This window comes from Mastomys coucha, unplaced genomic scaffold, assembly GCF_008632895.1.
Source record: "Mastomys coucha isolate ucsf_1 unplaced genomic scaffold, UCSF_Mcou_1 pScaffold15, whole genome shotgun sequence".
Lineage (NCBI taxonomy): Eukaryota > Metazoa > Chordata > Mammalia > Rodentia > Muridae > Mastomys > Mastomys coucha.
In genome coordinates this window covers 59192783-59217140 of record NW_022196897.1, presented here as the reverse complement: position 1 = coordinate 59217140, position 24358 = coordinate 59192783, and the positions used below count along the sequence as shown (strand labels likewise).

The window sequence follows — 24358 nt, the reverse complement described above, 5'->3', positions numbered from 1 at the left end:
GGCCTACTCGGGGCGACAACACTGCAAGGTAGGTTTTGTTCTCCCTTGCTGCAAACTCAAAAGCCTGCTTCTAAAGACAAGTCTAGATGGAAGGCACGGCTCTGTAAGCCTTAAACTGTATAGCCATTACATCCTCAGCCAGCCTGCTGTTTTGTTCAAGCCATAACATGTTAAATGAATGCTGGTGAATACAAAGATAATTAGTAAGAAAATCAGGGAAATTGGCAGATGTTCCTCAAGCAGGAGAGGAAAAAAAAAAATCCCTGAAGCCTCTTTGGGCTTTTAATCAAGTGTGTAAGGTACTTCTTCAGAAGAGCTACTGAATAATTCTATTTGAGTCACACAAGTGATTAGGAAAGGTAAGGGGCACCCCAGAAGGTGATGATGCTAGTGCTGGCTGTGCACGGAGGAGGGGAAGAGTCAGCACGGACTGTAGTCACCCAGCCACCCTGCCTGTGCAGGGGGGAGGCAGCACTAGGCTGGGCAGGAAATGAGGTCCCCCAATTTCCTGTGATGATCACTCTCTGTTAGTGCTGGGGACAGAAGGGGACAGAGGATGAAGAGTGGGGAAACGGAAAGAAGGTGGCAGCTTCAAAAAAGTCAAATGCTTCAGCCTCGAAAACTCAGGTGAACAATTCAGGCCTCCCCTTTTCTAGGTTTGGGGGCAAGCGCAACAGGCACACAAAGGTATGCCAACAGGTGAAACCTGCCTGGATCCTACAGAGTAAAATGCAGCCCCCAAAACTCTGAGGCAGTAACATCGGAAAGGTATTTATTCTTCACTTTTTTAGACCGAAATGTTTGGTTGGAAAATATCAAAAGTCTAGTCAATGAAGAGGTGTGAGCCTGACACAACTGGACTGTGTCACTCCATCTGTGTCTCTGACTAGCTACAGTAGCCAGGGCTTGAGGGATTCAAAACTGTGGGAACAGAGGTGCACACTGCCAGAGCCTTGTGCTATGGAACCCAAACAAGGTCCAAATAGGGTTCCACTATCAGTACCTCCCATAATTTCCCTTTAAGTCCCCAGATTTAGGGATGTACCCAAATAAAATCAGAACAAGCTAGGGTGACACATATATGTGTGTGTGTGTGTATATGTATATATGTATATATATGTGCATATATATACATATATACACATATACATAAATATAAACACATTCAGTAAAAATGACATTTGGCACAAGAAGTAAGTTTGTTGAGGAAGTCACTTGGGGGTCTAAAAATACAATAAGCTGAAGCCTTAAAATTCCAGTTCGGAGGATGCAGGCCAAACACTGCTGTGATCTTTCACCTTAAAAATATTTTCCAACTCATTGTATATCCAGACGTCCTCCCAGTTAAGCTGCGCTCACAAGGAAAATTTCTATTTTCAGTTTACAGAACAGAAACTTGGACTGGTTGTGTATTTCTGCCTTTTCTCTCACAAACAATAGGAAGCTGTTACCTGAGCCAGGCTGGTTCTGGAACGGCGCTCTGGACAAGTTGCAGAGGCTGCCTCTTAAGATCTCTCAGCCCAAGCTGGCTTTGGCTGGAAGCTCCTAGGAAGGTAACCCTTCCGCACTGCCACTGGGAAAGCTTTGTCCGTGGAGGGTGGCAAGCCCTGTGCTCTCACAAGGCTGCCTGTTCGGTGATCTGCACCCTTCTCCTTAGGTCATGTACTAAGGGTGTACAAACATCTTTCTTATAGAAGTTCTCCTTGGAGAAAGGTCAACTGGCTGCCTAGCACAGCAACAAGAAGTGAAGGCAGCAGCAGACTAGTTATTTTTGCCACATGTTCAGATAAAACTCAAGTTTATCTAGCAGAGAAGGACTAAAAGCAAAGCTAGGCCTCGTTTTTTGTTTTTGTTTTTTTTTGTTCTGTTTTGTTTTGTTTTGTTTTTTTGGGTGAGTTTCAAAACTCAACTTTTTGATGGCCACGTTCTCTCAGCTATGAACTATGGCATGTTTTACGTTAGAGCGGTACTCTTCCTTTGGAAGAGATGCCACAATTCTGCATAACTGTATCTGTTTTCTTAGGTAGGCGCCACTTTTGAAGTTTGAGGATTACAAACGTCTATGCCTTACATGGCCTCAATTGGAACAACTATGCACTCTCCGATGTCCAACCTACTGGGAACTCATAACCACTTTTCAGTTTTTGTTTATATAAGTGGTTGTTTAAAACAAAAGGTCCTGGAGAGCAAGGCTTGTATTCTCTCTTTCACTGATGATGCCTTTTTTAGAAGGAACAGTGATAAATGTCATCCCAAATTCTTATCATGAAATCAGCACGAACAATCTTCTCTGAGGCTCTGCTGACAGAGTTCTCTGCGTGAGGCAAGCCAGCATTCTCAAACTTCACTCAAAGAGAAACTAATAATGGCAGATGATTTTATAGTTATTTATTTTATGCACAATATGCACGTGGTAGTCAGACAACAACTTGAGAGAATTTGTTCTCTCCAACCACGTGAGTCCTTCTAGGGATTAAACGCAGCTCCTCAGGCTTGCCAGCGCTTTTACCCACACTGGGCCATTTGTCAGGCCTAGATGCTGGCTTTGCTGTTGCTTTGAGATTTTTATTTATTTTTCTTTTATGTTAAGCCTGCTTGAATGCGTGTCTGTGTCTGACACATGTGTAGTGTATGCAGAGGCCAGAGGAGGGCGTCAGATCCCAGGGACTGGAGTTACAGACAGTTATGAGCCCCTATGTGGGTGCTGGGAACTGAACTGAGGTCCTCTGGAGGAGCAGGCATCTCTTCAACCCCCTAAACTGATTTTAAGGAGACAATGAAACATTTGTATTTCTGCCAGTCAAGGGCAGGAAGGCTCTTGCGCGAGTTCGACCTGAGACTGATATAGTCGGGGGATTGGACAGTTGGGTTCTGAGCCACACCTGGTGTGTGGTGTTGGGTAGGCCTGGCACTGTGGATTTGTTTAAGGAAATGGCTTGTTCAGTGTGTTATATCACTTTCCCAGACAGCAGGATAGCCCATGTCTTTAATACCAGAGGCTAGGCGAGAGGCAGATCTCTGTGAGTTCCAGGCAGTCCTGACCTACATAGAAAATTCCAGGTCAGCCAGGGCTACATAGTGAGCCCTTGACTTAATGGCCAAACCAAACCAAACCATCCTCCCCACCAGAAAGACACACAAGGTTGAGCAAACGTGGGGGTGGGACACATGACTGAAGGCTTCATGTGCACACACGTAGAGATCCCTCTCTCAAAAGTGGCACACGGTCTCTGGAGTGAAAGGTTTTTATAAACAAATGGAAAACCTACAGCTCCAGGAAGAAAGATGCAGGAAGCAGTTAAGTGCTCAGCGAGAACTGCCGGGCAGATTTAAAGGCACAGGAGCGATGCTTAGTATCAGGAGTCACGATCAGCAGCTATTGTTTCCAGGGGGAGAGGCACTCATTCTTGGTTACAGGTACCAAGTGGGCACTGTCTAAGGAAAGGCGGATGGGTGCATTTCACACAAAGTCCCAGGCATCTGAAAGCTTTTGAAAGAAAGTGGTATGGAGTTTATTTTCATAAATCCAATAATATTGAAACTAAAAGTTCATTCTATACACAACTCATAGCTGTGACTTTAGGTCAAAAAAATCTCTAATAGGGAAGTCCCAAGACTTGGGGAGAATTGTCAAAGTACAATTATATGTGGGCTACTAGAGTAGGAAATAAGCCAGAGAGCTGTCAAGCTAAGTGAGAACCTGGGTGTCTGGGTGGGTGTCTCTATTCTTATATACACCTGTACATGCAGGGAGAGCTGGCCAAAGACCCCCATGTTCAGCCACATTGATGCCTTCCCAACCTGCCTTGTTCCACAGGAGGGTCAGCAGAGTTCGGCACATGGGCTTCTGTTTAACAGAATGAAATGAGGGACTCGTACTGTCACACATGCTATGTAAAATTTAAATCAGCCCACGTTCGTGTCCAGCCCAGAGACTAACTCAGTAGATAAACATTTTTCCTAAAGTAAAGGACCACAAGTTGGCAAGAGAAGACAATTTCACGGAAGCTTAACTTTTTCCTTCTGTAATGCTGGAGATTGAACCCAGGGCCCTGTATGCCAGGCAAGGTGGTCTACCATGCAGCTAAGCCTGAGCGCAAAAAGCCTTACATTGTAACAAACCCCCAGTTTTCAGAATTTTCAGATGAGTGTATGGTGACTACACTGTAATGGCATAGAACACAGCCTGGGAAGCCAGTCTCCTCTGGGACTATTATTGTATTTTCCCCCATTCTATCTGTGAGAAATGTTTCTTTGCTCTCCGTAATAATGAAGTTTCCATTCTTACAAACATTCAGAATTAAGAGGAATTAGATATTTAGTGCTGATGCTGCTCTTATCATCTAACCCCCTTAAAGCCCTAGACTTTAGCCAAAATTACACAATCCATTCTTGAAATTACTTTCACAGCCATCAGAATTCATCCATGGCCCATAAGAGGTGCTGTGGTTTAGGAAGCACTGGCCCACTGGAAAAGCCCCTCACATGAGGAAGCCAGCTCGTGTGTGGGCTGAAGAGGGAGAGGGGTGTGCCTGACGTGTGGTTTTTTTCCGGCCTACCTCAGGAAAAAGGTTGTGTGGAGGGGGTGTGAACTGTTTCTTAACAGTGGTAGTGTCCTTTTTGTGAGGCAATGTGTAAAGTGGAGGTGGCGCACATGGCACAGAGGGCAATGAGACCCAGAGACTCAGAATTACCCATGATCCTCTGGGTCTTTAAAAGGATATACAACACTTTAGGGGAAAAACCATCTTCAAACAAGGAGCCACAAAGGATTCCTCCCTGCAGCAGGAAAGGCCCTACCAGAGGCTTCCTCCTCCCAAGTGATCCTTCCTTAGCTGGCTCCTCCCTCGATGCTACTCTTGCTCCTGCCATCCCACCTGCCGTCATCCTGTCTGCTCTAACCCCTTAACTTTACCACTTGCTTCCATAGCCTTTGCAGCAGACCTGAGCAGGGCTATCTGGTCTAATTATATGTTCTTTTGTAGTTTTAGAAGTGCACAAGTTTAGCTTGCTTGGCAGCTCCTGGACATCACACAGTGTGTGGGCATCTATTACAAGCAAGCATATTCCAAGAGACTCGGAATATCAGTGAACTGCACAACTGCTCTACGGTCATGCTTCCACCCAGCATGGCAGCATTCCCGGCAGGCCTCGAGCTGGTCAGGCTCTGTATCATTTGCTTCTTGGAAGTAGTGATGGTTCTTCTCATTGCAGGACAGAGTAGTTCGGAGTCATAAGTGATCAGAGTACACGTCCTGACATCTGGGAAGCCCCTCCCTAATACCTCCACTGTGGATGACCCGACTGTCTCAGGCACAAGCAGGCTAATCTGTGGCCACTTTCTTCTCTAAGCTGTTGTCTCTTCCTATGTCCTCTGGTAAACAAGAAATGAGAAATGTACTCACCACACCATAGGAATATGTGTCACAGGTTTCAGACACAGGGAGACTCTGGATAACTTCTGGAGCCATCCATGGGAAAGTTCCAACCAAGGACATGTGTGTTGTGTGGTTATGGAACCGCGAGGCACCGAAGTCACAGATCTGAGGACACAGGCACCAATGTCAACTTTCTACCCAGTGCTGATAGGAGACAGTTAATCATAAAGCTGTCATCAGAAACGGACAACTCTCTTCAAATGAAAAGAAATAGTCCTACCTTCAGCACTCCGTCAGCAGCGATAACAACTGGAAGAAAATGGAGAGAAAGTGTGATAATCATTTCTGTTTAAATCGTCTCAGCACCAGAGAAAAACACAGCTTCATGTTTCTAACTTTGAAACCACTACATTTCTAACTTCACGATATAAGCTGGGCGTGGTGGTGTGTATCCACAACCACAGGTTGAGGCAGGAGGACTACCCTGAGTTTGAGGCAAGCCTGGGCTACAGAGCAGGTACTAATAAACCTGCTGTTTGGGATATGTAAGAAGGCCCTATTCCAAACATGCGCATTTATATAAAGCAGGTATCTTAAAAGCTATTTGGAGCAGCAGCGCATGGAATTAAGCTTTTTTAAAAATGTTATCTACCTTATAGGAAGGAACTCTCCAATTCACTAAATTCTTCATTTTATGTTTTATGATATAAAATTCTATGTCTCCCTGTGTGTGTCTTTCTCTACTCTTTCTGTCTGTCTGCCCATCGACCTCTCTCTCTTCTCTCTCTCTCTCTCTCTCTCTCTCTCTCTCTCTCTCCCCGTGTGTGTGTGTGTGTGTGTGTGTGTGTGTGTGTGTGTGTATGAGTCTGTGTGTTCTTCCCAGTTGAAGATTAATTTTCTGAAAGGTGAAAACAACACTCGCTCACTTACTCATGCATCCATGTGCTTGACAACAGTGTTGCTAAGCACCTACTGGGGTCAAAGGTCACCGCTGCCTCTCCTCTCATGAAGTCTACAGTCCATCAGAGAGACCATTAGATATCCACAGTGAAGTGGGGGTAAATTGTATGATGAGAGAAAGAGAGTTAATAAGGAACTAATCAAGAGGAACATCTAAGCCTGAGGAGGTTGAATGAGGTTTCTGGCAGGAATGGATGCTCATACTAAGAGTTGATGACAGAAAGAGGGGAGCCTGGGAGGGTGAGGAGTTTCATCTACAAAACATTCAAGTGCAAGGGTAAAGGTGCAGCCATTCTAGAAGACAGAAGCCAATCCAAGAAGAGGTCTTGTGGGAAATGACAGGCCACAAAGAATGTGATATGGAAGAATGGCAGGAGGGAGACTTCAGGGGGCTGACGGCCTGCATCTCAGCATAGAACAAGAGGCAAGGAGCCGGCTGTGCATTCCAGTGGCTATGGTCTGAGAGACATGATGCTGTCTGTACTTGGACTGTGGGAAAGAATAGGAGACTAGTGGGCTGAACTGAGAAATATTTAGGCCTGGATCAGGGGACTTGAGGAGCAGGTGGAGGAGAGGGAGAGCTCAAAGATTGAAATCAGAAACCTCTGGCTTAAGTAGCTGGCACTGCACTCACCAAGAAAAGAAAGGTAAAAATGGCCTTTTAGGGCAGGGGGGAGAAGGTGAAAAGATCAGGTTGGACAGAAGAAACGTAAGCTCATATAAAATATCTGTACGGTGTGTCTAATAACCAGTTTTGAAGCTGACATCAGCTTAGGTGTGTTGCTATGGAAGTAGGACTTTTATGGGAGTGGGAAGGTCAGAGGGAAGGCCAAGCACAGAAGCCCTGGGAGGGTTCCTGGGACTTGTGTAGTAAGCCCCTCAGTGCCTGAGCACGGCAGATCATTAGTGCAGCAGATGCTGCTAGTGGTTTTAGTGACTGGAGAAAATATCCTGTGTGATTTAATACATAAAAATAGTCTCAAAGCAAATGTGGAATGGCAAGAAAAGAGCATCATAACTTTTGCAAATAAAAATGCAAATAAATATTACTGTTGTATTCAGTTCTTAGAATATCTCCCTGTTCCTTTTTTTCTAACATAATATTAGCAAGTGCTCATTTAAAAAAGTAGCAATAAAGAACTTAATACGGGGGCTGGAGAAATGTTTCCATGGGTATAGAAGCACTTGTCACGAGAGCCTGGTTGTCCCGGGATGGATCCAGAGACTCATATAAAGATAGGAGACAACAGACTCCACAGTGCTGTTCTCTGACTTTCAAGAGCACATCATCATAGTACACACATGCGCACAAATACATACCAGACACACACACACACACACGCACACACACTCACACCCACACTAATAATGCAGGTTTCTTTTTATTACTTTTATTTATTCACTTTCTGTGTGTATACATGTGTCAGTGCATATAGGCCACAGTATACACACAAAGGTCAGGGAACAACTCGTGGGTGGGAGTTGGTTCTCTCTTTCTGTCTTGTGGTTTTTTGGGGATTAAACACAAGTTGTCAGGTTTGGTAGCAAGTGCCCTAACCCACTGAGTCATCTTGCCAGTCCAGAACTAAGGTTTTCAAAATGTTACAGAAGACAAACTCTCACTTGACCTCCCATAAAAACAAATGGCCAAGGTCAGGCTGGTATTCTCTTGATATTAATGTATCCTTTCCTTTTAACTACGTAACTTGTAATTCTTTAAAAAATGGGGAATTCTCCATTGCTATATAGAGTTTTCATGCTTGCCACACCGGTTTTAAAACATCAGATAACTTGTTTATATCGAAACTAATAGCACAAACCGAAACGGTAGTTACACAACTCTGCCACTTGGAGAGACTGTTTTCCAGTGACTTCCTGTTATCCTGCTCTATCTTACAAGTTTGTAGTTCCCGGAAGTGTCTGTCTCAGAAGAGCCAAAATAGAGTAGGAGAGGGTGGGACAGTCAGCTGAGTCAGCTGACCGGGCTAAGGAGGGGCCAAGGTGGACTCTCAGGGTAGCGACTGCCTACAGCTTCCTGTCCTTCCTGTATTCCACCTGTCAGACCCAGGCCTGCAGATCCTGGGTGTGAGCAGAGCACCTTGGGTCTGCCCAGGCTCCTTCCTGTCCACCTGCTGCCACCACCCATTCTAAGGATCACACTGTTGGTAAACTGAAGTCTTAGCTGCTGTGGCCTTAAGAGTTCTAAAAATAAACTCATTTCTTCGCCCTCCTGAGAGCCACTGAAAATGTAGAAATAACTGATAGCAAGGGCTGCTTCCCACCTTGAGAGGCAAACTCTGGTGTTTCCTTAGCTAGCTCAACTAAAGCTAACTAGTCCTACTGCCTTTCTGACAACTCTGACGTGACGTCATGGAAGAAGGTAGTGTCGAATCCTGCATGCTATTTTAAAACGCTCATTTTCCAAACGATAAATATAGGCTCATAAAATATAGGAATGTACAAAAGAGGAGAAAGAAAAATGAATGCCTTTATGTTCTGAACTCTCAAGCATGCTGGTCATCTTTGGGCACTACTCCAGGTACTATAGGCATGGGTGACCAAAAGATGTAGACCACGTAATTCAGAAATAAAATTTAAAATCGCTGGCAGAAGGGCAGCATCTAAAAATAGGAGACTTAAAAATACATGACCACACACTTTGACCTGGCGATGCCAATTTTAGAAACGATTTCTAAGGAAATAATTAGAGATGTGTTGAGAGACTTGGCCAGAAGGCATTAAGCTAAACATTTCTTATTTTAGAAAAAAAAAAAATTCACCAATCCAGTTGTCTCCATCCTGTGTTAGACTTGCACAGTAGAACACTATGCTGCTTCCTCAAGTGACATACAGATTTCGATATTTATAGACAGCGAAAACATTTTCATGGTGGCGTGTGAACCGATGAGCCACACGAACAGCGGGAAAGCACTGTGCTGACTTAATTTGCAGGCACGTGAGGACTGCGGTAAAACATGTGCTAACTCACCGTTTCTTGACTTGAGGTCTCTGTGGATCACCTTGACTGGAGCCTCCATGTGTAAATAATGCATCCCTTTCGTAAGGAGGGAAAGAGGGTTAATGGTTTGCGATACTGCATCAGTATGACCACTCAGAATTGTGCAAAGAGATCCATATCAGAAAACAAATCTATATGTTCTGCTCTTCCAAACTTGATAAAAGAAAAATCACATATGCCTACATTAGTAATAATATCTTTAGCTAAGCTGAGATAGGACTTTACTGTAAGACCTCACTTCCTACAGCACCTAACAAGGACACTGTGATTTTTCTCAAACTCAAACTGTGCAAAGAGCACAGCAGAATGACTATAATGACCCCTGAGCATCCACTACCCAGTGCATGTGCTGTCTGCCCAGGCTTAGGCTCCACAGTGTTCACGTGGATATCTGCAGCCACCGTCACTTTTCGGCAGGGCCTGGGAGAGGACAGACCTGTGGTGTGCGACTGGCCCACTGATGAGCAAAGGCATTGTGATCCTCTAATAGATGTGCAATGCTTACAAAACATTTTCTTCTCAGAAGAATAAAATGACAAATTCACTCTGATAAATGTATAATATGAGTTAAGGTGGTCTATCTACTGGGTGTATCAATGTAGATAATTTTATTGATTTGAATGAGAAACTATACTTTAAGATATATTTCATGGTTACTCCTTAAAAGTGTTTGGTCTTTTCTGTTTCAGGCAAAGACAGAATACAGGGAAAACACATTTCTCCATAGTACTTCCTCTCATCTCTTCTTTCTCAAACAGTGGAAAGAATAGTTCTTTCTCACACCAAATCCAACAGGACCCCCACTGTTTTTGATGAGATACCCACCAACGTAATTTAATAAGTATCCTTGGTTTCTTTTTTAAGAACACAGAACACTGTAATTTTATTACGGAGAAGTTATTAATAGCAACTCTTCCTTTCTACTACTCTGGTTGTTATATATCGAGGAATCAAAAGAACAAAGAAAATAACAAAAAGGTTTATCTCTTGTTACATAATGGTATCACTGAAGAGAGTCAAGTTAACGGAAGTATTAATAACTTAAGTGATCTTAAGTGATGTAACTGGGATAAAGGGTCTCATTTGACAGCAAAGCTTACGTATTTAAGCTGTGAAACTCAATGGCTGCTACTTATGTGGTCCTTAGTAGTCTACATGACTGAATTTCATAGTTATGTCTTCCTTGCTTTAAGCTCAATTTTCCAAATGATTGTCAGGTATAGCCTATTTGATTATGACTAGAAGCAAGAACAGATCATTTTTATACTTGCTAACAAAGATTTCAAAAGGGAAGATTTGATGATAAAACCTTAAAATATGGGCATCTCTCTACTCTGTGTCAGATTATCAGAAGAAAAGGTTCCATAAATTATTGGTGCACAATGTACGGTACCCAGCTTTGAAGACTTGGTGCCCATTTATGTGCCGGAATCACGACATTCCATTCAATTTGTTTTTGTTGAGTTATCTGCTTTGCTTTTACTTCAAACCACTGAAAAGGATCGAAAAATGCTCTCTCCTGGTTCAACTATTTGTGAATTATTAAGCTCTGATCAGTACCACGGTGGAGGTTTGGGAGAGCTTTGGAATGAGGCAGGATTCAAGCTAGCCTGCTCTAATTGTCTGCCGTATATAATTGCAGAAGTACTCGCTCACCCACTCCCACTCCTCATGAGGGAGAGGATCCTTGCAGCTTTGAGGGCAGCTCTCAACAGCAAAGATGTTGAGCAATACCTATTTCCAAATGCATGAGTCAAATTTCAGAATGAATTATTCATTCTCTAATGTCTCAACGTACTATCGCTTCAGTGGCTTCAATCACCGTCAAACCAAAAGGTGCACGGGCTGAATTTGAAGGAGAATCAACAGAGTCAAGTTTCCCTATTTAAAGTTTATACTTCACTGTAGGGAGAGGGTTGAAGGCAGTCTCAAAGTCTTGATTCCCTTTTCCTTTCGCAGACCATCTGAGATAATTCCCACATACTACATATCACTTAGGATTATGAGGAAAAGGGCCCATTTTCTGAGGTCAAACACATGAGAATTTGTCTTAGAGAATTAGTTCTCTAATCAGGCAAGGGGATCTTATTAGCTTGTGGACTTTTGCTCTTCCAACCTTCCTTCTCCCACATCTCTGCTTCCATTTTTCTACTTAAGGAACGGAAGTTCCTTCTCCTCCCCAGTCTTCTAAAGCGGAGAGGCAGCTCTCTTGAGAGAGTGACAGCACTATTCTGTAGCCAAGAGGTTTGGCTCTCAGATAGGACCATGTGACAGATGGCAGAGTGGGTGCTGCATCTAGAACAGGAACACTAAGGTAGAGAGAGCACAGCTGGGAGCTGTCACTTGATTTGTTTGCTGTCTATGCCCCCTAAGTACCATTAAGTAATAACAGGAGTGTAATTAGCTGAGCACCCAAAACGTACGTCAGTGAAGTGCTGTAAGAACTGTGTTTCCATCTGTGTAGGTGCATTTCCACAATGCTGCAGGCAACTGCCAGGATCAGCACATTGCTTTGCCTATTCACAGATGCTCCATGTGTGTTATGGATACTCACAGGTGCTCCATGTGTCCTATGGGCACTCATAGGTGCTCCATGTGTCCTATGGGCACACACCGGTGCTCCGTGTATGTTATGGACACTTACAGGTGCTCCATGTGTGTTACGGGCACTCACAGGTGCTCCATGTGTCCTATGGGCACTCACAGGTGCTCTGTGTATTCTATGGGCACTCACAGATGCTCTGTGTGTCCTATGGGCACTCACAGGTGCTCTGTGTATCCTATGGGCACTCACAGGTAGGTGCTCCATGTGTGTTATGGCCACTCATAGATACTCCGTGTGTCCTATGGTCATGCAGAGATATGACAATGATATTAAATGAAAGAACCTCAAGTACATGGGATGTTAAGACAAGTTTATGATGAATGAATTCATAGCTAAGTTCATCGTCAAGAATTCAGGATCCCATCCAAACCCCTCACAGGCAGCATTGGTTTAAAACTTAATTTGCTTTCTTTTACTTTTCCTGTCTGAGGAATTTGGTGGGTGCTGGCTAGTCTTTACCTCTGCCATGAAAGCAAAATATAAGCTGCTTCCCTTATTGAATGGTAAGCGACTATATATTTGCTTTGTAAGAGACATTTGCAGGAAGAGAGTGTTCCGATGTGTGGGTATTAAGTACCCAGGTAAAGTGCCAATCACTTCTGCCTAGAAGGTCCCAGAATACAGCTGTGATAACCACAATCAGTTCTTAGAGAAAGGCGCTTCTAAGGCAATTCAAATAGTTCTGACTAAAACCTCAAACTGCTCCAGTAGGAAAGTGCAAAAGAGGAGAAAAATTAATAGAATTTGAATGTTTACCTATGCAGGAATTTCTGGGGAGGAGGAAGAATCAGGAACCTGGTTTGGGATTTTATATACTTAGAATATTTACGTTTCAAGGGGGATATCCAAGTTTTACTACATATAAAATAAAATCTGAGCTACTTTGCATGCAGGCCTGTGGTTACTATTTTAGTACATTATTATTGATTCAAAACAGATAGGCCCAATCCTACCATAAGTCACATTTTAGACACCTATGGAGTGGAGAGACTTTCAGGACAACAGAACCACAAGTTTTCCATTTATATGGCAAGTGAGTTTGTTAATTACAGTATCACAAAACAGCAAAAATCCTTGCCCTGAAACTTACTGACTTTGTAAAATTTTATTTTAGGTGGGGGGTGGGGGTGGAGGGATGAAGAAAACAGAGAAAGACAAAAGGAATTTAGTAATAGAAAAGCAATGACCTAAAATACCTGTAGAGTGAGTTGAAATTTTTTTACTAAGCTTGATCTGCAAAAAGAATGTCTGTAGACTCAGAATAGAAAACTTCCGACAGAGTATCCCGAGTGTGAGTAGGAAAACACTGCCCACCTCTGAGGGTGCAGGGCAAGCAGGGTTACCTTTGGCTACATCGGTGGCCCAGGTCATAATGTGTTCCATGTCCATCTCTTCACTCCTGTTGCTGTTAATGTAATCATACAGGGATCCCAGGGAAGCATATTCTGTTTTAAAGGAATGAGTACACGGGTTAGCTGTGCTTCAGAAACTAGACATTGTCATTGAGAAAACAGATGTTCAGATTACGTCAGCCACCTTGGTCATTTTTTGGTCTCTTTACAGTAACAGAACAATGACTAAAGCGGGCATATTCTTTTTCTCCAACTTGATGCTTATCTCTTTCTCTTGCCCCAGTAGATGGTCAGGAGCCTTCGTATCTTGCTGGATAAATATGATAAGCACAGAACCCGTCTTGTGCCCAGCCTTGGGGAAACAGAGCTTTTTAATCATTAAGTATGATGTTAGCTACAGATTTTTGTAGATGCTATTTATTGAGAAAATTCCTCTCTACTTCTAGCTTGCAGAGATTTATCATTATCAGTGGGTGTCATAGTCTCTCAAGTGCTTTCTCTGAGGATGGGGATATAGCTCAGAGACAGGTGCTGCTAGCATGCCCAAGGACCTGTGTTCAATCCTACTCCACCAAACACTAACAACAATCAAAGGTTTCTTCTGTATCTTTTGAAATGTTAATATTTCAACTTTTAGCCTCTTACTTTATTACTGTTATTGTATTATTATTATACTATATTAACTTATATTAACTGATTTCAGATGTTAAGTCAACACCTTGCATTTCTGAAAAATATCTCATTGGTCATGGAGTACAATCTTTTATTGTCTTTTTAATTTAATTAAAATAAAATGACAGCATTTCTCCTCACTTCCCTTCTACTCTTCTCCCAAACTCACAGCTCTCTCTCCTCTAACAATTGTTCTATATACATCTAAGTGAATAAAGGCAGAAACACAACAATGCTGGCCACTCTTACGAGCTAACCAATCAATGAACTCATCCCTGGGAAAGACTCCGGCCGACCGGGTGCAGGCAGTGAGATTTCCCTCATCCCCCTTGCGGTATCTACTGTTGGAGTTGTTTGGAATACACTCTATTAATTTGTAGCTGGATTCTTTATGCTGCTATGGCTATGGAGTTTACATTGCATTGCATGCATGAGGGAAACTGACCTGTAATTTCCCAGTCATGGCTTTGTGTGGCTTTGGGATAGAAATAATATTGCCCTGGTAGCCTTCTGGCCTCTGTTTTCAAAAAGAGTATAGAGAAGAAGGGTTGATCTTATTTCTTCTATAAGTATATGACAGAATTCACTAGGTAAAATTATCACCTTTTCTCTATGGAAATACTTTAAACTAAAACTGAAAACCTAAGTTTTTCTTATACATACAATCAGATTTTTCTTGAAGTGAGTTTTGTTGTTGTTTTATTTTGTTTATTTGAGAGAGTCTCAAGTAGTCCAGGCTAGACTCAAACTTGCTATGTAGCTGAAGCTAGCCTTGAACTTTTTTTTGACACATAACTGTCAATGACTCCCTTTTTTAGTCTTGAACTCTTGATATTCCTCTTTGCATCTCTAAGTGCTGACATCATTACAAAAGCCCAGGTCTTGAAGTCAGTTTAGACCGTTGTATCACTTTAGGAGATGGCTGACTGCATGCACACAGTCTAATTTATTAGTGCAGAGGCTTATACCACCCATTGCAGTCTTCTCAAGGTCCCTTAGGAATCAAAGCATTCTCTTCTCTCCACCCATGGCTTTGCAATGCCTTTCTTCTCTCTTCTTAGCCGATCTGGCTAAGGATTCATCAGTTTTACTGACTGTTGAGAATCAAGCCTTCTGCTGAGTTTCCTTGCCATTTCCATCTTCTGTTTTACTGCACTGTTCTAACATCTCACCTTTTCTTTTCCATGGCTTACTTAGGCCTTTTAGCTTCCAGAGACTACACGTCCCCTGCTGCACTCTATAGTTCTGGCACGTTTATGTTTATTTTCTTCTAGTTCAAATGTTTAAGGATCTATTGTGATTCTTTTGGGATCTAGTAGGCATTTAGAAGCATGTTGTTTAATTTTCAAATACTTGGTGCTACCTTTTCACCATGTTTGTTAGTCACCCATTTCTAATATTTTGCATGGTTGGAGAACATGCATTAAATAGTATCAATTAGTTTTGATAAAATGAATATTATTTAATGGCCTCACTTACACTTTTGTTGGATGGTGTGTTGTGTATATGTGAGTTAGAGTAAGTTGGTTGAGAATGTTCTTCAACTTCTCTATACCTCTGCCAATTCTATTTTGTTATTCTAATTATTGAAAAGAACATTGAAATTAATTAGTGTTGAATTGTTATGCTATTGCTATATTAGTATACTGACCCCTTTATCATTATAAAATGGCCTCATTTGTTTCTTGTATTATATGAAGTCTATATTGTGTGATATTAGTATAGAAACCCCAGTTTTCTAATGGGTATGCCTGGTATAGAATATCTCTCTTTCCTAATCATTTTGACCTGTGTCTTTGACGCTAAGATATGTGTATTGTAGACAGTATATACTTCAACCCTGCTCTGTCATCTTATCTGAGAAATCTCTACCTTTTGATTGGAATATTAAGATTACTCATATTTCATGTAATTAATGACACAATTAGCTTGACATCAAACCTCTTTTCTTTGTCTCCTGTCCTCAGTCAGATGTCCTTCCTAACTGTATCCTAATATATTATTTTACTTCCTTGATTTCTTTTTTTGTTTTGTTTTGTTTTTTCGAGACAGGGTTTCACTGTGTAGCCTTGGCTGTCCTGAAACTCACTCTATAGACCAGGCTGGTTTTGAACTCAGAAATCCGCCTGCCTCTGACTTCCAAGTGCTGGGATTAAAGGCATGCGCCATCACTACCTGGCCCTTGATTTCTTTAGAGATTTATTTTCTTTCTTTCTTTTTTTTTTTTTTTTAGATTTATTTATTTATTATATGTAAGTACACTGTAGCTGTCTTCAGACGCACCAGAAGAGGGCGTCAGAACTCATTACGGGTGGTTGTGAGCCACCATGTGGTTGCTGGAATTTGAACTCATGACCTTCTGAAGAGCAGTCGGTGCTCTTACCCGTTGAGCCATCTCACCAGCCCTGAGATTTATTTTCAAAGTTGTATTTGTGTTTGTGTGTGTGTGTTTGTGCGTGCATACCTTTGTGTGGATATGTATGTATGAAGAGGCCAGAGGTATTAGATACAATCATGGAGCTGAGGTTACAGGTCCTTATGAGCCATCTGACATAGGTGCTGGGAGCTGAACTCAAATCCTCTGTGTGAGTAGTATACATGTTCTTTTTATACAGGCTCTCACTGTGTATCCTTGGCTGGCCTTGAGCTTACAGGCTGGCTTTACAGTCACAGAGATCCACCTGCCTAGCCTCTTGAGTGCTGGGATTAAAGGCCTGCATCATCACACCAAGCTCTTAACTGCTGAACTATCTCTCTACAGCACTCTTGAGTTTTTCTTTAAATAGGGTCTCCCTGTACAGCTCACGCTGGTCTCAAACTCACAATGGAGTGCTTTGGCTTCCTGTGCCCTGGGATAATAGATTCTTGCCACCTTTTGATTAATGTGATTTTAATTTTTTGAGTGACTTTTTCGTGGTGACTCAAGGAATGATAAAATGTATTTTATAGCCCAATAACTTCATATTACTAATATGAAATATAAAATCTTTTATATGGTTTTCTCCAGTATGACCATTTCTCCCTGATCTTTCATACTATTATTGTAATATGATAAATCTGTATAAATCTCAATGAAACATTTATTGCTCTATAAAATTGTTTTTAAGCATGTTATAGAAGAGAAATGAAAATATATTTAAAGAATATTTATGTCACATTTTTACCATTTCACCTACCCATGAATTCCTTCCTTAAATCTTTAATACTGAGTGTCTTCTGTCAGCACAAAGGACTTTTCCTTAATATTGCTTTCAAGTGGTGCTTGTTTTCTTAGTAAGGCTCACACTGAAGTCCCTTTTAGCTAACTACATGTTCTAAGTTATTCCCTATGCCCGGTTATTTCTTATAGCAATTCTGTCTGCTATCAGCTTATTCATTCTCTGACCAAGAATATCTTTATAGTTATTTCACCATTAAAAGATACAGTCTTTTGTTTGAGCACGTACGTATCATTTTATGACCACCTGGCCTCCATGATTGAACATGAGAGTCAACATTGATCATATTGTCCTTTATATGGATGTGAGCCATTTTCCCCTGACTGCACTCACGACTTACACTTTGGCTTATCAATGTTCTGACAATGGTTTGGGTATGAGCTCTTTTATTGTTCATGTTAAATAGCTTTAAATCTGTGGGTAGCAAAGCAAGTATCTTACCTTCTCCACCAAGGGAGTGGCCTCGTCTGCCTTTCTGGGTGTCTCACTGGGAACTGAAGAATCACCATCTGGCTCTATGCCTGTCAATCACTTAATGTCCCCCTAGCAGGTAGCTTATTGGGCTTTAGTGTAAAGTATTCGTTTAAATTCTTTTGTGTGTGTGAAAGAGTAAAACTCATGATTTTATTATCTTCATAACAAAATCAGCTTAGACCTGGACCACATGGCCCTTACTCTCTTCTTATCGACTCCTAGTTCAAAATGCTCACATTTCTCACTAGCCAGCCTTCTCTTAGCTCCACATTGGGCTTGGCACTTCAGCACAGCTATCTTTGTAATTTTAACCATCTTTGCAGAAAGCAGGCTTAGTCTGACCTCTGTAGCCACTCTGTTTCCCATCCTAACACAGTTTTCCATGGGCACACAGAATCTTTGCCCTTCTGATTCTGTGTCACTCTGCAGGGTTCCTGCTGGCCACAGTGTCCAGTGGGCCTTAGAAATGCTTACTATGTTCACAGGAGAGACACTGGCACAGAAAATGTTTTAACTCTTTTTTAAGAGTCGTTAACACAGTAAGCAAATATGTCCTTTGATTTCTAAGGTTTTTTTTTTTAATTATTATTATTCTTTTGGAGTTTTATGGTAATGATAGCAGGCTCTGAAAATGCAAATATATACAGTCGTCCCTTAGAGTCCTCAGGGGACTGAGTTCCCCATCCAGGCACTTAAACTTATGGATGCTTACTTAACTCTCTTCTATAAAATAACAGTGTTTGTACACACACACACACACACACACACACACACACATACACATACCCCACACACTGTTCTGTAAAGAAATGCGTTTTTTAAATTGAAATATTTTAAAATTTCAGATGGTATAAAATTGACACACATTCATTAGAAAATACACTTTGAGCTATGGTCCCTTCTTGCTGGCCATATGCAACATGGCAGTTTCTGTACTATCTTGCCATACTGAACAAGAGCAACAGTAAACCATACCCTCCATTCAGCCATGAGGGTCACAAAGGGAAGCTGTCATGTTCTACAGTGTACTGTGTTGATAAGCTATGATTTAATAGGTCAGGTGCACTAACTCCACATTTGTCTGGGATACTGACAATTTGTGGTGGGCCTACTGAGACATGAGCCCTCTGTAGGCAGAGGAGCATCTGGACTTAGAATCAGCCCTAGACACTCACACTAGCAAATACAATGTGGGCATTATGTGAATAGAGGTTATTTCATTGCTTTCTATCATTCCCCCCCCATCCATCTCTTTCTTTCTCTTCTTAGTTGGTTAAATTCATGAATGGGGAATGTTTGCATGTGGAGGACCCAGTGTACTGTTGCTGAAACAAATATCGTTATCATGACATTTCTTTATAATAAAGTACCATCAAGATGAACCTCAAGTTTAGATTATGACCAGCAGAACAAATGAATTTGGGTAAATGTCTGCAATCTGTTATAAAATATGACATTTGTCTTTAACGGGCTAATAAGAGGAACTAGCCAGCATCAGAATGTGCAAATTGGATGTGTCCATGATTAAAGGAAACCAAGATCAAGTTAAAGGAGGTGAGTTTGGGTACTTAATGTATTCTGTGGTTGAACAGAATGAGGACTTGGGCCTGTTGACAATCCATGCAGAACTAGTATATTCTCTTGATGCAATAGGATGAAGTAATACATAATACAGACACATAATAAACAAAAGGTGCCATCAGCCCCTGAGCCCAAAGATGCAATTCTCTATACTTCTTGGATTCCAAATCATGTTTCCTCTGGAACATTGGGACCAAGTCTGATACCCTTCCATCACTCTCAGATTACTAGACCCTTCAATGGGATGTTCCTCTGATATGGCTTGGCATGAGTGAGTCATGTGGCCTAGCACCCAATCGCTCTGCTTTCTTGTCTCAGGGGTTTACATATTTTAGAGTATCAATGGGTTTCCAAGGGGGCTGGAGAGATGGCTCAGAGGGTAAGAGCACTGGCTGCTCTTCCAGAGGACCCTGATTCAATTCCCAGCATCCACATGGCAGTTCACAATTCTCTGTGACTCTAGATCCAAGAAAACACATAGAGGTTTCCAAGAACCAAACCAAACCAAACCAAAACAAAACAAAAACACAAACAAACAAACCAAACCAACCAACCCCAAAACCATTATAATATCTTTTCTTTTGACCTTGGAATTTTAGATATTCCATTGTTTTTTAGATTTCCAGGGAGATGTTAATTTCTCCTTAAAGGAAAAAGACTGATAGTTGCCCTTAGACAATTTCCTCATAAGCATCTTGTAAACCTATGATGGAAATGTCTCACAAATATACATGCAGAAGTGTGCACACATACTCAGTGATTTACCCGACTCTGCTTCGCTAGAGTTGGACCAAGATCTCCTATCTTCCCATTCAAATTGCAGTACTTGTCCTCTGTATCCCTGTGATAAACCATTCCTTCAAGTACAAGTGACAGCAGTTGCCTGCTCTTACAACCTTTTGAATTAAAGCTCTCAAGCTGCCAAATGAACTCAAGCCATTCAAACCTCTTCCCTTGGAGACTCCAGCATCTGAAACACCATGAGGTTCACACAATTGATGAGTTGACCCCCAAAAGTCATGTCTGGTCCATGGGCTGCTACCCGCCCACTGAGTAGGATCCATCCTAATACTGGGGAAGGTTGGCTTAAACGGCTTGAATAAACAGATGTTTAGCTGAGACTAAATCTCTAGGCATAAAGATAACTGTATTAAGGTGATATGCTTTCAAGCACTAAGACTGGCAAAGTAGTCTCTTCAGTAATCAGCCTCACAGGTTCTGTGAGGAAGCTAGAAATGTGTGCTTTTCTATTATGTTGTGATTCTGAAACTTGTTTTAAAGAAGTATTTAATGTTAACACCTGCTCACTTACTGTCCTTCAGACGTGAACACATAAGGAAACAGACTCTTTTAGCCAGAGAATCTGAGTAGGTAAGGTTATAAGTTTATAAGGAGAAAGGCCTGCAGAAGGGAGACACAGAACGAAGCCTGGCCAATCAGATAAGCATGCAAATAAAATGAAAGCACCTCTGGATTGATGGTTCTATCAGATACAGTGGCTCAGATTGGCGGGCTAGCTTTCCACACTTCACACTTTCCTGGGCACTGACAGTAAAATCGTGGAAAGGGATTCATATCTCGTCTCTATCCTCACCTCGGGAAACTGGAAAAACTCCCCTGAGTAACCTTGTGCTAGTTAGTTAGGATGTTTGTTTGTTTTTTTGTTATGTCATAACCTAGATTTATTTATCTGGGAAGAGGAATCTCAGTTGAGAAAATGCCCCAATCAGATCATATCTAGGCAAGTCTGTAGGGCATTTTCTTGATGACTGATGTAGGCAGGCTCAGCTCCTGGCTGGAACAGTGCCACCCCTGGGCAGGTTGTCACAGGGTGTATAAGAAAGCAAATTGAGCAAGGGATGAGAAGCAAATCAAATGTCACCCTTCCATGACCTCTGCCTCAGTTCCTGCCTCCAGGTACCTGCCCTGACTTCTCTGCATGATGAACTTCAAGGTAAAATAAACCCTGTCCTCCCCAAGTGCTTTTCATCATGGTATTTATCACAGCAATAGAGCTAAGGCAAGCCCATTGATTTGGTTCGGTTAAACTCCCCTTCTCCATGCTTTAAACTTCAGAGGAATAAGCAAAACTGCCATTTCTAATCTCATTAGTAGACAGGAATAAACTGGATCCAGACTTATACAGTGAACATAACTAGTCAAAAGTAAGTGCAGTGCACTTGGGAAAGGGAGCTGACTGGAACTGAGTCAGATAAAAACTTAACATTGAACCAGACTCCTGACAGCCAAGGTGTGGCACGGTTCACCATAGCAGTGGAGTCTGTTCTGGGGTCTGCACATTATACGGCACACATGTTCAAGACAAGCACTGCCAAGTAACCATTTCGGTATAGACCAAAGTCTGCAGACGGGGGATACAAATCCCTCCACCTAATGAGGGCAGAACACATCAAACCACTAGAAGATGGACATAAAGCAACCTGACCCTGTGAAGAATAAGCGCCCCTTCCGAAACCTGGCTTACATACAGGAGGGGCGCCTGGAGAAGAACCATGTGAGGCGTCTATGCCACTCTGGGTCTGCTGCCCGCTGGGTGACCACATAGCAAAGGTAAACTTAACTTAAGAGCTTCAGCTTCTTATTTTGTTTACTTTGTAGGGTTTTCTTCTTCTTTTTTTTAAAAAATAAGAAATACATAAGCACCCACATAGTTCTTTCTATTATGAGCGGGTTTTTTTGTTTTGTTTTGTTTTTTGTTTTTTTGTTTTTCCTCTAGGTCCCTGCCATTACAGTGCAGGAAAAGGGCAAATCCTGAAGGTTTCCTTACTTGGTTTGCGTTGGAGTCAAAGCCATGCCACGATAAAGGGCCTGACCAGAGTTGTCCATGTAAAATCCAGCATTACAGAGAGACAGTGGACCTAACATTCCCCACATGGATGTATAAATCTAAGTGTAAAGTGTTTGAAAATCTGTGTCTTTTTAGTCTCCAGCGGTGAAAATTTCCACGTGTTCATTTTCATTTTCAGAAAGGGTATTTCCATCAGCTAAAAGTTCCTGCTCAAAATTACGTGATAACTTAGCTCAAGGTCGTTATTAGTGCAAGATGACCAGACCTGAAAAATACGGTCGTCACATGAGAGACCTGAATAAAGGGCTCTAAGGGGAGTAGAATGGACTGCAAGAATTACAACATGAACATCTCAAGAAATCTTAATTTACAAAAGGTCACAGAGTTACAAAAAACATCTCTCACTTCAACTAATTAAATGAAATTTTAGTTAAACGGCACCTTACGTATTGGCAATGCAGCTGCAGGTGCATTTGAACAGCATCCACACAGGTATAATTAGCCACAATTAAACATGGGTAGAGGTGGAAACGCCATTCTTAATTATATTGATATAATCAGTTTTATTAATGCTTTATGGCAACAAAAGTGACGCCTGACTGTAGCACACAAGCCACAACAGAACCAAATAGGAAGTATCTGAAGGGCTTGGAAGCCGGGCAGCCGGGGAGGACGACGTCCAGCAGTGAGCTCCTACCTGTGACGATGCCATAGTTGGGAGGTTCCAGAATCACTCCATAGAACTGGATGATGTTCCTGTGACTGAGGACGCTCAGGATTTCTGCCTGTATGAAAATCAAATGCAAAATGTGTAAACTGTCACATAGATGATGAGTCTACCTATGTAGGCTTCAGATTCACTTCCCTCCTCTTACAAAGACGAATACATACTCAATGAGCAAGGGATGCTGACAAAACTGCCTGTGGAACCATGCCTCATAGTCTAAAACTTCCCAGAAAGGCAACGGCAACTAGAGTCACTGCTTCCCGCAAGATCATGTGACGGCGGCGGAAGGCTAAAGATGCAGACAGTATATTTATTTTCAATGAAAGCCCTTTTTCTAGTAGCTAAATATATTTTTTTCTGTATAATATCTCTTTGTGGCCAGGGCTTTTATCAGTTGAGAGTCAAAATTCAGCTAGAGGTATTCAAGTGCTAAGATCATGGTTCTCGACCTTCCTCAGCTGTGACCCTTTAACACAGTTCTTCATGTTGTAGAGACCCCCAAGCATAGAATTATTTTGTTGCTACTTCATAACTGTAATCTTGCTACTGTTATGGATCATAATGTAAATATTTGATATGCAGGATATCTGATGTGTGACCTCCAAAGGGGTCATGACCCATAGGTTGAGAACTACTACACTGATGTTATTTATATCATCCCTCTTTATAGTGATTTTCCAATAGGCAATTAGAAATATATCATTGCTGTCCTTCCATGGAAATATAGATTCCTGATGTACTGTTACAGTTTGAGATATATTAATACTAGAAAGTTTCCTAAGAGTGGCATGGCAAAAAATAAGTTATATTTATTAAATTTAACTTTTTTTGTTTGTTTTTTTGTTTTTTTGTTTGTTTGTTTGTTTTGTTTTTTGAGACAGGGTTTCTCTGTATGGCCCTGGCTGTCCAGGAACTCACTCTGTAGACCAGGTTGGCCTCGAATTCAGAAATCCTTCTGCCTCTGCCTCCCAAGTGCTGGGATTAAAAGCATGTGCCAACACTGCCCCACTAAATTTAACTTTTAAGATTAAAAATGCCATAGTGAATATTTGTTTATAGCTAAAAAAGGATATTGTGTGTGCTGGATAGTTTTACATCAACTTGATACAAGCTACAGTTATCTGAAAGGAGGGAACCTCAACTGAAAAAATATGCTTTCATGAGATCCAGCCGTAGGGCATTTTCTTAATTAGTGATTGATGGGGGAGGCCCCGACCCATTGTGGGTGGGGCCATCCCTGGATTGGTGTCCTGGGTTCTATATGAAAGCAGGCTGAGCAAACACAGGGAGCAAGCCAGTAAGCAGCAACACTCTTCTATACCTCTGCATCAGCTCCTGCCTCCAGGTGTGTGCCCTGTGTGAGTTCCTGCCCTGACTTCCCTCAGCGATGGACTATGGTCTGGAAGTGTAAGCTGAAATAAACCCTTTCCTCCCCAAGTTGTTTTGATCATCATGCTTCATTCCAGCAACAGTAACCCTTATTAGGATATCAGTTGGTACCAGGATTGAGGGTTATTCCTGTGACAAACCTTACCATGTCAGGTTTTTTTTTTTTTTTTTTTT

The 24358-nt window shown here is 41.8% G+C and overlaps 1 protein-coding gene across 5 annotated transcripts in view; it reads right to left on the bottom strand.

The window, feature by feature from the left end:
• Map3k20 (mitogen-activated protein kinase kinase kinase 20) overlaps positions 1-24358 on the bottom strand; it is a 185921-nt gene that overhangs the window by 68621 nt on the left and 92942 nt on the right. For all 5 annotated transcript variants that reach the window (XM_031370614.1, XM_031370615.1, XM_031370617.1 and 2 more), the window contains 5 exons: positions 22766-22853; positions 13306-13407; positions 9328-9393; positions 5659-5687; positions 5406-5543 (listed from right to left, as the gene is read on the bottom strand). In XM_031370614.1, the coding sequence (XP_031226474.1) occupies positions 5406-5543; positions 5659-5687; positions 9328-9393; positions 13306-13407; positions 22766-22853 (423 nt within the window). The remainder of the gene's footprint in view (positions 1-5405; positions 5544-5658; positions 5688-9327; positions 9394-13305; positions 13408-22765; positions 22854-24358) is intronic.